Here is a 13,613-nt window from a genome sequence, read left to right on the forward strand (position 1 = left end):
CTTCACGGCAAGATACATCAGGATCATTATTTTAGAATACAATGGCAGCCCCTGCCTCAGATTCGATGTTCTTGGGTGCTTACCCGAACTAGGTAATGCTTCTCCCCAGCCCGAAATTTCGTGCTTGGTGACGGAAGGGTACAGACACATCGGTCATCATAACCATCATTAAACCCATTAATTAAGCACCATTCATATTGACATGTAGTTTCAAACCAGTGCAAAACACGATTTTAACATATCTGATCCACTAGCTAGACGCAGTGTGGGTAGAACGTGACTGTCCAAAACTATCTTAAGGTTATCAAAAGTATTTCATAGCAGCAGCATCGCCTGTCAACACGGTCCTTATGTGTGCTGTCGCTGTATATTACAGAAACTGACATCGCGACCAACATCACCAATGAGACCTTTTTCAACACGAAGAACTTTCCAAAATACTACGGACAAGCTCGCCATTTCCAATGGACAATCATCGCTAAGCCGGACACTTTTGCTCAAGTACACTTCTTGCAGGCTTCCACTGCGAAGAGGGAAGAGGAATGGAAGGTATCGTTCTCTCATCAAGAAATGTTCCATCAGCTTTCTTGTGGCATTCGTTTAGGTTATCTCTCCATTGAGGCAGGGCACTTACTTTAAAAAAAAGTGTTCCTTGTTTGGGTGTAAAATGTGCCGATGTATAGTGGCGATGGGTGTAGCAGAGAAGCCTGTCAGCGTGTTCTTGTAAATTAATCTGACCCTCCTTGCTCCTCAAACAATCTTGCTGGCCAAATAGCAAAATGATAGGAAAGTTTTTTTGGTTGATTCCTCAAGATCTATATGTACTGGTATCATAACGATATTTTTTTAGGAAGGCGGACAAGTTATCCAAACTGGCTTGTGTCAGGATCAACTCAACCTAACGTATGGTGGTAACCCCACGGATATCATGCTCGTCAAAGATGGGGAACGGATCTTTCTCTCCAACGGAACGACAATTTATATTAACCTGACCACGTGTCACAGGTATAGGACACCTATTAACGATGGACCGCTCTCTCATTTCGGATTCAACGCTTCAGTGTACCTTTCTGGTAAGATATGAAATATTTGCGGATGTTAAACCACAATGTCCATGCCATCAAGCATCCACATTTCAGAGTTTGAATGTCATTGTTGCTAAGCCTCCTACTCCTTGCCTTTTGATACAGAAAAGGGATACCTCTAATGAGCATATCCGCTATCAACTCGTCATACACGTAGTGTTTAATTGCAATGCCCCAATGTAAAAAATTGCTATGAATTGCTTTGCGAATGCTTCTTGTCTTTCAGAGTGTCCCGGCTGCTCTGTCCAAAGTGAATGCCAGGGGACCACCGTATGCGATACCTCCTGCGGCCACATCCTCTCGCTCAACTTCCCCTCGCCCTACCCAAAGAACTCCAAGTGTACCTGGGAAATCACGGTCCAGGTCGGGCGATATGTGGCGCTGGAGTTTGTTGTGTTCGACGTTTTTGAGGAGACTTCAACAGTATGTCACGTGGACTATCTGGAAATGTTTGATTTCGACCACACAGGTGATAGACTCTCTTTGAATTAAGCGCTGCGCAAACGAGCGATTTTTGACGCCGCGATATGCGATTATAAGCAATGCGATGTGTGACAAAAAGATCTCTCGTCTGCGGATAAAACCGGTAGTCCGCTGGGTTTGATAATGATATTTTACTGACACATCGCTTTTGCATCCATTGTGTGGCAGGAAATTTTATGTTTTTTTTAATGATACTTTAAACAAATAATGCTCATGCTCTTTAAATTGTATTTCGTTATTTAGCTTTTTGATCAATTCCCTTAAACAGCCTTGACTAGCCTGCAGAACGTTTTGGTCGCTATCGGCTTCAGTACCTAAGACAAAGACGACAAGACGCCGTCTAGAGCAGAAAAGGTCACAAGTGACTCGATCCAAATGTGTGTGTTTTTTTGTTATAAATGGTTCAAATTCAAAATCGGCTTCTTTCCAGGTGATAAGCGAATGTCCATCGGCCGTTTTTGTAACTCCCACATACCGCCAAAGCTGACCTTGTCCAGTTGGAACAAACTGGGGCTGGAACTGATGACGAATTTCAAAGACGAACGGCCAGGATTCCACGCCAAGTACAAATCGTTGACTTACGCTTTCTCTACCGAGAAAAACACGACAGTGAATAGTAAGTTTATGAAACGCTTTTATGACAAACATATTCATCATCAACATTATCGTCATCCTCATCGTCAACGTCACTAATCAAGGTTCTTTGACATGCATTTTGAGAGTTTCGTGAAACTGTTAGGTAGTTGCTTATAAATTGGCCTTCATTTAGTAAATTGTCTGCTCTAACCAAGATCCTCAAACCGGCCATATCCCGCCAGCTTCCAGACTGAATTAAAAGTGCGCAGATTATTCAACGTTGTTGAGCTCATTGAACGTGAAATGTTGGCCATCTTTTGTGTTGTTGACCTCCTTTTGTCTTCTTTTTCAGACTGCCAATTGAACTGGTTTAATTACGGGCCCAGTTGTTACTTCATAAACCAAACTGAGGGCGCTTACGTGACATGGTTGAAGGCACGTGATCTGTGCATCATTTCCGGTGGCTATCTTGTTTCGATCAACGATCAGAAAGAAATGGAGTTTATCCATTACACGTTGACCACTCTGACAAAGCAGCTGGATAACCGCTTCTATATTGGCCTAAGCGACCGGGAAAGAGAGGGGAGCTGGACGTGGGAGGATGGGAGTCCAGTCACCTTCAGTGCCTGGTTAGTATTCAAATCCTGATTACGCAACCCTTCCGTCACAAACAAGGTCTTTCTCCAAACTATCCGTGCTTGTGGCTCGAAATGGCGTTTTAAATGTCTACATAATCTTATAAACAGAAACGTGTTTCAGTAAAGAATGCCCACAGGGTACTGTGTCAGTCCCTGGCGAACAGTGCTACGAAAGGAATAGCATAATGACTCATTGCGTGCATATCCATCTTTGTCCATAGGTCAGTAAGCGGAGTCTTTGCCAAGCCTGATGGGAGCCAGACGAAAGACTGTACAATGATATTATTGGACAAAATCTATGATCCTTCAAGCAGAATGGCTCATTGCCGTTCATATCCATCGTTGTCCCTAGGTCAGTAAGCGGAGTCTTTGCCAAGCCTGATGGGAGCCAGACGGAAGACTGTTCAATGATATTATTGGATAATATCTATTCGTTCAAGCAGAATGACTCATTGCCGTGTATATCCATCTTTGTCCCTAGGTCAGTAAGCGGAGAATTTGCCCAGCCTGATGGGAGCCAGACGGAAGACTGTACAATGATATTATTGAACAATATCTATTCCTTCAACCAATGGCATGACATTCCCTGCTCGTACAACAAGGTCAACCAATACATTTGCGAGAAACCGGCATATGGTACTAAGGCAAAGAGTAAGCTATTTTGACAGAATTCTGAGATAGACGCTTCGTGTAAGTCTCACGATAAAGAGGACAGGAAATGTATCATAAGTCCCGAATGACAACACGAATCATGATAAAAAGCTGATCAAGACCTTTCGAACGAATGGTCATGTCAGTATATTTAGATTCTTAACTTTTACGACTGTGTCTATTCTTCGCGCCATCTTTCTTACTTTTAAATGCCTACAGATGCCACCTCGGTCGTTGATGAACGCCAGGCATATTTCAAACCTGGCTGTCCCTATCCATGGTTCAGGTGTTCCCGAGGCGAGTGTATCAGCAGTGATCATGTTTGCGACGGCAAGAAAGATTGCTTTGACGGGAGCGATGAGGAAGCTTGTGGTGAGTGTTAACTACAATCTCCAAGCCTCGCCATTGGTATTGTGATAACGGTTGCCTATCACCGTTCACTGACTCTGCCTCTGCCTTAATGAAGCACAGTCCTCTCATTGGGAGATTGTGTTAATTATTGTGTGGTCTTTCTGAAGGCTAGAGAGGCAATTAGGAGGAATAAAGCACACACAGTATTTGTCCAATTATTAATCTCCCAGCGTTGAGAATGATCTGGAAGGATACCTATTTATCCTTTCTCAAGGTGTCCCGGTAACATTACCTTAATAGGTGCATTTCGTCTTTTTCCGATCCTGCACTTATTTGGTGACAAATATGATCTCCCCAAAGCACAGCTGCTAAACAATTACACAAAGATAACTACAAAAGGCAGCATAAAAATGTCAAAGGAGGATCTTAAGAGGCACACACAATTACTGATCACCAAATCTCCCGTTTCCAACACTTTTTGTCTTTCCGCTTTCTATCATTTCTTGTTTTTCCCTTTTTTAACAAAGTGCCGCCATGTCCAGAGACGTCCTTCCACTGCGCAAACGGGAGGTGTATCTCTTTGACACTCTTCTGTGACTTCGAAGACCACTGTGGCGACCGATCTGATGAGATTCACTGTGGTAAGAATAAAGTTTTAAGATGGAAAGGAGCAGATCGTCGGTTAATATTTATCGAAAATAAGAAAAATGATTGCATCACAATTTGGTCATGCTTTAGATGAAAGCAAAATCTTGTTTGTTGCAGTACCTCGGAAATGCCAGGCGGAGGAATACATGTGCAGCAATGGCGAATGTATACCGTCACGAAATCGTTGTGATTTGGTTAGAGACTGTGTTGATGGCACAGATGAAGAGAATTGCCGTATGTATGTCGGGTGGCGCAAAACATTCTTCTAAAATTCAACATTGAATATAGGTCAAAGTCAGAAGGCATGCTTTAATACTTTAATAAGTTTATACGTTCTTCGCTAGTGCTGAAAGTACAGTATGTTGATAATGTTGATGAAAAATGAAGTAAAACTAAACACTTGACACGGACATAACTAAGATACGAATTGACGACAAGTTCTTTCTTTCAGAGACGTGTCAAAAAGATGTAGCTTACCAATGCTACGATGGAACATGTATCCCCAAGTCCACGCGCTGTGACAGCCGCATAGACTGCCCAGGAAGTTTCAATGAGGACGAGTCCCTGGGATGTGCCACAGAAACGCGTCAGACGTGCGCTGATTGGCTCAGAGACGGTCATGTGACTAACGGAAGTCGCGTGATCAACCCTGGATCATTAGGTGAGAGAATAACCCTGACTTAAAAAACCTTTCCCGTGATGGTCAGTACAGTGTACTTTTGCCGACATCTAGGAATCGTTTAGGAATTTCCAGAATGCTGTTGGAGGTGTACAGGAATATCCGGGAATGCCAAAAGGAAAGGAAATGTCTCTCTTGGCGAACAAGATCCAGCGTACTGCGCACCCAACGTGGTCGTAACTATAGTAAACAGTGGACTGGATACTGTTTATTGATACTTTTCTTCAAATGTTATGATGAAATCTCCCGTCCAAACACAGTCATGTCTTGTTGTTCATATTACAGGGGCATTCGAAGTTGAGTGTCAGATACACAGCGATCATGGCCATGTTGTTACTGTTGTCCATCACAACACTGCCGTCCGTACATCTGTACATGGGTACGAGGAGTATCTATCTTACATCAGGAACGTGACGTATTATGACGTCACCATGCAACAGGTAATATTACTGTTCCGGTAGTTCAAATCATATTGTAATACCAGGGCAGCCTCATCATTAGTCTTTGCGCCTCCGCCAATTCCTGACGCAAGGTTGGATTTTCAACGTTGACCGGATCGATCGATTACCCAAATATCACGAGATCTCGCAGGGAGACGCGTGGTTTTATCAGGCAGATACAAGGGACGGTCACGATAACTGTGAAAAGTTCCCTAACATCCAAAGCGACCTGAAGCAGCCCGGGGCCATGTTGTACCGTTTCCGTTCGTTCCCTTTATTAGGCCTGATTTTGCCATCCATGTTCTCAATCAATCTATTTACAAAGCTGTATGTAGGATTTTCTCCTACAGATAACGGCACTAAAGTCCCTCTCAACTCACTGTGACCAATTCATGAAGTTGGAATGTTTCGCCTCCTCCGCTGTTAAGAACCTGAATGGATGGTATGACATAAAAGGGGAACTGAACTTGTACAACGCCGGCAACAAAATGTATCCGAAGTGCAAATGTTGGCTGGATAAAGCTTGTGAAGATGACAGAGAATTGTAAGTTCAGTGTACCGTAATTCCATGGTATAGGCCTTTTAGACTTGCCTCTGTCGTATTATTCTATTCCGTTTGCAACCCATTCGCTAGAAGTCTTTAGCTCCATCAGATCGCCTTCCAGATCAGCCACTTGACCGACTCGGAAAGATTCTGGAAAGTTCATGTAGGTATTCATGTTTATCTGCCGCAACGATATGAGGACGATGAATATCAACAGTCACTGGCGGGTCTGGCAGCCACGCATCGCCTGACTGTCTGGCAACATTTTGATCATCAACATATTATGTATGCATCAGGGATGTCGATTGCGACAAAGCGACGTTGCGTCGCTTGTCGCATCGAAAAGCGTCTCCTCTGCGTGATGGCCGCTTACATTTGTAACACAACTTATCTGAAAACCTTTATTTTTAATTATCAAAAAAGTGGGTACGGCATACAAAACGCACGGATATACCTACAATGCGACCTAGGTGCTAGTACTTTATAAAAAACGTACATAATGTATGCAAAAGGTGCCTGAGGTATAAAATGTGCATTTGGAAAGCACATAATCACTTGTGCCTAGATGGTGAATAATCATAAGGCTGCGAACAAACTTCTTTCTATTTGTTTTGTCTAGATGCTGGTGTATGAATAAGCTAGATGGTTTTGAATGGTATGCTGACGAAGGCTACTTGACCAACACAGATCGTCTTCCTATCACGGCCTTCACTCTGCAGGATACGGGCGACCAGAATGAGTATGTCTACCATACCGTAGGCCCACTCAGGTGTTATCAAGGTATATCGATGTTTTCATGTGCGTTACTTTAAAATACGAAAGTCCAGAAGGATTACACCGAGATTCGAATTTCAAAACTCGACTTCGAAATTCAAAACTTGAAATTTCTATCATCCCAAACGTCATGTAAAAGGCACTAGGCCTATAGCCTGATAAAATACTACCAATATACACTTAGCACAATTTTCGATCGTATGATATGTTTCCCAACAGGCACGGATAAATTAAAGATCCTATTTTTAAAATCTTCACTGCATGCTTTTAGCGTTAGAACCCTCAGTGCAGAAGTTCAAGTGCAAGAATGGGCAGCCAATTAGTCAGAAAGAGCGATGCAAGGCCCACAATGACCAGCATGGGAACGACATTGGCTGTAGAGACAGGAGTCATCTCGAGAACTGCGGTAAGATTTATGGTAATCCCGAAGTGATAACCGGTCAGCCCATAATACTTCGTCCTCCGCTGTAAGTTTTGTCCCTACAAAGCAAAAGGTGCAAGAAAACTGATATCTTTCTTGAACTACATCTTAGTTGCCGGCTGTGGTGCGACCCCCGTCTTGAGATTCCGGCCACTTTCGGTTGTCCCCGCTATGTGACCTAGCGAGGAAAGTATTTTATGTGAAAGACCCTGCTGGTATCAAGGATGACTTCTGATATTTAATTACATGTATTTACACCAAATGCCTGCTTACTTCCAAAACAATGGTGTCTTTCAAGCAGAAACCATAGTATCGTCTAGAAATCGTTACTAAACTTTACATTCTCCATCTTTTTTTACAATAGGTGATGCTGTGTGCCAAGAAGGCTACATTAAGTGCCCAGGGAGCTACTGCATACCAGTTGGTTCTTTATGTGACGGGACATGGGACTGCCCGATGGGGGAGGATGAAATTAGTTGTCAGAGTGGTGAGCGATCAAAGACGAGTCCAGTGCGAATAATGGGAGCTGTGAATTGAATCTAAGCTGGACAGTACGCCCGTGGTCGTTCGATGCCGTTCAAGACGATATGGATGGCGACACCAAGTTGTCCGATGGTCATGACGTCATGCCTCGGCTTGGCCTTCGTTTTGATTTCGTAGCGATTAATCAACCGGTCGTAGATCAGTGGATATATGCAACGGGTACGAAATTAAAAAAGATGAACCGCCAACGAGGGGCACATGTTTGGGGAGGGAGGAGGCTTTAGGCCATCCTTGATCTCAAATGTATCGAAAGAAGTTCGATACATATATAATTGGCGATAAACCATGTTATCATTCATTTCAGATCAGCAGGCTAAATGTCCCGGGATGTACAAGTGCAAGTCAAAATGGAACTGTGTACAGTGGGAACGAGTTTGCAACGGGGAACGAGACTGTCCAGAAGGCGATGACGAACGTCACTGCTACCTGTCATGCCCTGATAAATGCAGCTGTAACTTGTTGACGTACAGATGCAAATCAGTTGGACTGACGTCACTTCCTGCCAACATCTCAGCCAACGCACGGAAGTTGGATCTCAGTAGGAATGCCATAAAATTGGACAGTGGGGTAATTTTTGAGTTTTGGTGGTTGGGAGAATTAATTCTCAGCGAGAACGCACTGACACATTTACTGCCCAATCTGTTCGTTAACTTAAAGAATCTTTATCTTTTGGATCTTTCTCACAATAATTTGAAGTCGCTCAAGCCTGGAACCTTTGCTGGGCTGGGTAACTTGGTACGTCTCGTACTCTCAGGGAATCATCAGCTCGGGACTATGTACCCAGATACTTTTACAGGACTTGACAGACTTCCCGTGCTTGATCTCTCAGAGTTTAAACTCCTCGCTTTAGAGAATCATTTCTTTCGGGGCCTTCATAGCTTGGAAAATCTGACACTCTCAAATAACAACATCGCCCGTATTGAAGCGAATGCATTTGCTGGTTTGGGGAACCTGACACGGCTCAATATGTCCGGGAACACAATAGAAACTTTCTCGATCACAATCTTTGACAATTTGAACCTGGATTTCCTCCAGACGGATGACTTCAGTTTCTGCTGCCTCGTCCATGACAGGCTATCTGAAGAACACTGCTTGCCTCCAAGGGATGAGATATCCTCCTGCGAGGACCTCATGCGCGACGACCTTCTCCGGGCGACACTCTGGGTGTTGGGTTGCTGCGCATTCTTCGGTAATGGGTTCGTCTTCATCTGGCGCTTCTTCAACAAGGAAGGGAACGCAATACACGGGCTATTCGTTCAGCATCTTGCCCTTTCGGACTTCCTGATGGGGTTGTATCTGCTGGCGCTTGGCGCAGCTGACATCCACTTCAGAGGGCGCTACATCGAGCACGCCAACTCGTGGAGGAGGAGTTGGATGTGTAATGCCCTTGGGGCAATCGCGACGATAGCAAGTGAGACCTCAGTGTTTATGCTTTGCTCAATCACGACTGATAGGTTAGTCAGTATTGCTTTTCCTTTTGGAGGCAAACGGCTCAACAAGAAGCGTGCTTACATAGTCCTTTGCGTTGTCTGGACATCTGCCGTCCTTATTGCTTGCGTACCACTCTTGCCGATTGGGTATTTCCGGGGACAATTTTACTCTCGAGCGGGCGTCTGCGTCTCCTTGCACATTACACGGGAGACTCCACCCGGATGGGAATACTCCGTCGCCATCTTTCACGGCTTGAACTTCGCCGCTTTCCTCTACATTGCCTTTGCCTATGGTAGTATGTTCATTGTGATCAGAGAGACGGGGTCTGCTGCAGGGGCCAAAGAGAAACAAGCGGAGATAGCTGCGGCCAAGAAAATGATTCTGGTCGTACTCACGGACTTCCTGTGCTGGGTTCCCATCAATATCATGGGTAAGAAATCTAACATTCTTCGAAAATACAGTATCTAAACCACTCTTTTGTATATACGTACTTTGTGAAAGCAGTTAGATATATACTAGTATTCTTCTTTATTTCATGTACACGGACCTTGCACACCCGGGATTGCATAAAGTTATACGTGCATTGCACTCTGGGGGCGCCCTGACGGAGTAGGGCTACGCGGCAATCCTGTGGGTTATGGAGATGGATTTGGACGGACGAGAGCATGACTACGCCTCCACTTCGTTGGTTTTCTTTCAGGTAGTGGCTCTCATGGGAAACGTAATGGTTCTATAACTGTTCACTACTAGTTTATGTCATGTATCATACATGTATATATGCAAATCGCTTTGCTTCTTTGCAGGTTTTATCGCCCTAGCTGGAGGAAACATCCCCGGGGAAGTATACGCATGGACAGTTGTCCTCCTCTTACCTATTAACTCTGCCATCAATCCTATTTTGTACACCATATCGTCAATGAATGTGAAAAAGGTACATTATGTGCATGCGATTGCCTAAAAACCGACGAGGAACACGCAGTTTTTTTCGTCAGCTTTATTTTTAAGCACACATACATGTAATCACTTGGTGAATGGGAAATAGAAGTACGAGACATGGTTTCACCTTCTCCATGTTTTGTTAAACTTTAAGAAGTTTACTGTGTCCCCCTGTGTCACCCTAGAAAAATACTCTAAGAGAATGCCCTGTGATAATCGGCAGAAATTCAGACTAGAAATCGAGGAGAAAAATGAAAAAGAGCAGAAACTCGAAAGGAATTTTCTTACCAACTGTGACCAGCGGTACACCGATATACACGAAACGAGGGGTGGCAAGAGTGTCTGAACTAGCCAGATTGGCCGATTTATATACCAAAAAAATATATAACTGCCAACCAGTTTTACTAGAAGTTAAATAAGGAGTTAAAAAACTAAGTGATTTAAATTGAAGTCTTGGCAGAAATATTACGCCACTGGAGTTTCAAAAATGAGGTTACATGTTTTATAATCAATAGGCCGAGGTTTAAGTTCAAGCAAAAACTACTGTGCGTATAACAAAAGATGGAATACTTTCAAGTAACACTCCATTCTCGCGTCGCTGTATTTCTGTTATTGAAGAATACATTTCTCAAGAAGTAGCAATTTATCGATATCCAACCAGCAATTTTACACCTGAAAATCCGAAACCCTGAAAAATGAAAGGCGTACGTTAGCGCTTTTATGATTGTCTTTCTTTCTATTTATTCAGCGTCGGAAAACGTTGCAGCGCGCCAGAACAGCTCTTGTAAAAGAGACCACTTTAAACTCGGCGGCGGAGTTCAATCAAAAGCTTAATAACGTGTCAGGTACGTAGCGCACACTAGGCCTAACGCTCCAAATTGGGAAAAGTAACGGGTAGATTTTGGTCTGCTATATCTGGTTCTGTCCTCGATTCACAAAGAGACAAGACCACCATTGAATATTCATAGGTTGGAGGTTCCAGACCTATCAATTAGACGCGAGTATGTTTTTAACTGTCAAGTGCATATTTGGAGAGGTATTGAAAAGATATTTGGTGTGGCAAGTCTAAAGATATAAAGAAATTATTTGATGAAAAAATTTAATTTGAATTTTGCTAATTTGGCAATAGGGGGCGTGTTTTGAGATTTTTCTGCCAGTTGGCTGAAAAGAGTGGAAATATCAACGTTTGTCCAATTTGTCGATTATCAAAACATTTCCATGGTCAACTACCACTTTACTTTTCACCATTTACTTGCCCGACTGTCCGGAATATCATATCAAAATTTCAGATTCACAACCCCACGCAGTATTTGATGCGACGCGATCAAACATTGACAATTTAACTGCTAAAAGGTTTAAAAATTAATGGTGGTCTTGTCTCCAAACCGGCTGTGAACAGAGCATATTCAGTAGAACCAGACCGGATACAGCAGAACACAATGTACTTATGGTTCAGAATATGGACAGCGCAGCTACCAGGGATCGTCACGAGTTCTGGGCTAACTAACCTGATACGTGCTTCTTTAGCTTTGACCACGTTCGACATCTCGGCTGTTGCCATTCTATGACATCTAGTAGGCCCGGCCTGGTCACATGTTGCCTGACATGGTCGTTTTCCTCCTACATTCGTTACAAATAACTCATAATGTGTAGGACTATAAATGACTTAGACGCTGTCATCAAAATGCTCGGGCAAGATGATGCAAAATGAACACCAAGATAAAGTAGCAAGAATACTAACCAGAGTTAAGATCTTTGTCCGGTACAGGTTACCTTTATGGGCATTTGCTAGCATGAGCCGGGGTACAAAATAAGAAAAATGTGTGGAACTGACCACAAAATGCCTACGATTACCTCTGCGGCTAAAGGCAGCTAAATTTTACGCACTTCCTGTACTTTTCCAAAAGCTGTCGCTAAAGAAAGGTTCAGCCCAGCAAGAGGCTTGCTTTTCCTTTTCCTTTTTAGGTGTCATGGTAGAGTGTTGTAACTCAGGGGATCAGGTTACACTGGGAAGGCTCCTCAACAGCAGCATGCTGTCCATGAGGAACATCCTCCACGCACTGAGGGAGGTCACCAGGACATTGGTGAAACTCCACGAGATGTCGCTTTGTTTGGGGGCGCTGGACATGGATGATGTATTGGTGCGGTTGTCGGGAACTGTAAGTTTTTAGTTGGCTTTGATTTTTATCGGTGGGGTTCTCAGTGTTCTAGACAGAAAAATATTCAGTCTGAAAGAGTTGAAGAAATAAGAGAGGGAGAGAGAATCGGAATAACTGCGTACATGTGAGTACCCGTATACCTTTCTGTAAAAAATGTCGCGAACTACGGTGAGTTATTCTACAGTATAAGCGGTTACATTTCTAAACCTATCTTCGCAATTTTCTGAGATTCTGGATGATGGTATCTGCTAAGCCCATCCTGTCAATCTATCGTCAATCTATCATTCAAATTTCAAAAACGATAAGTCGACGAACGAAAACTCAAAAACGGAAACACACAAAAACACCGGCCTTGCGGTACTTGTTGGAAATCCGCCGAGTTGTAAACTGGTTGTACCTGATCACATTATAGGACGTAATACATGTAGCTTACTGTAACCACACACTGTATTTCAGGACTCGCCTCCGAACGTATGGATCGTAGCCAAACCCCGCCCTGCTCAAAATGAGTTCCAGTTCGCCACTGATGTTGATGAACTGCGGAAGGTTATCGTAAAGATTCTTCGGATACGGGCAAGTGCCTGAAGACACGGACTTGTCAATTGTCTTTGCTGAAAAGCTTCGTCGAATTTTAATACCTGTACATCGAAATGAATTGGTACATGTAGTGTCAATCACGGACTTTATACACTATGTATACAAGTCCGTGCACTAATTAAGTAGGATTCGATGAACACTGTTATACAACGAGAAAGCTGTTATTCGTAGATGATAGCTTAACTTTCGTTTAAGGCGATCATGCCTGCCGCTAAATTCTTAGTGCCTGAAATCGTATGAAAATCGTTGCCTTACACTTGAAAGCAGTGTCAGCAATAAAGCTCGACGCCGATATTTAGCCGTCCTTGCCTCTTAGTTATTTTTTGGCCGGGATGGACAAACATCACATGCAAGCGTGCAATGTGTTTGGCCGCTGTGGCGTCTTACAATGTCGTTGCTTTTGGCATTTAAGCTGTTATCTTACTGGATAATTGCTCTTGATCCACATCACGAAACGCGATGTCAATTGTGTGACCACCATTAGGGCATTAACTCGCCCGGCCGCATGCACTCGCTGCCGCCCTCAACCAAGGCAACCACCTTGTAGATCAGCTCGCCATAAATGTCTCGGGCGAGAACCACGATCGATGAACCTTGTCGCCCTCACAATGGCCGCGTTTTTGGAACCTAGAAGATGACCAACAGATTTTGTCAATC

The 13,613-nt window shown here is 43.6% G+C and overlaps 1 protein-coding gene across 1 annotated transcript; it reads left to right on the forward strand.

Moving 5' to 3' along the window:
• The first annotated feature begins 2 nt into the window (after positions 1 to 2).
• On the forward strand, positions 3 to 13,358 carry LOC135482682 (G-protein coupled receptor GRL101-like). Its single transcript, XM_064762938.1, has 21 exons — positions 3 to 92; positions 377 to 549; positions 851 to 1,073; positions 1,312 to 1,554; positions 1,999 to 2,184; positions 2,497 to 2,773; positions 3,264 to 3,433; positions 3,653 to 3,805; positions 4,312 to 4,425; positions 4,550 to 4,666; positions 4,884 to 5,093; positions 5,397 to 5,551; positions 5,902 to 6,095; positions 6,715 to 6,875; positions 7,141 to 7,275; positions 7,655 to 7,777; positions 8,138 to 9,694; positions 10,068 to 10,195; positions 10,949 to 11,045; positions 12,166 to 12,359; positions 12,816 to 13,358. The coding sequence occupies exons 3-21, from the start codon at positions 929 to 931 to the stop codon at positions 12,942 to 12,944; spliced, it is 4,488 nt and encodes a 1,495-aa protein (XP_064619008.1). The 5' UTR covers positions 3 to 92; positions 377 to 549; positions 851 to 928; the 3' UTR covers positions 12,945 to 13,358.
• Positions 13,359 to 13,613: the final 255 nt, after the last annotated feature.

The sequence above is a fragment of the Lineus longissimus genome, chromosome 2 (genome assembly GCF_910592395.1).
Source record: "Lineus longissimus chromosome 2, tnLinLong1.2, whole genome shotgun sequence".
Lineage (NCBI taxonomy): Eukaryota > Metazoa > Nemertea > Pilidiophora > Heteronemertea > Lineidae > Lineus > Lineus longissimus.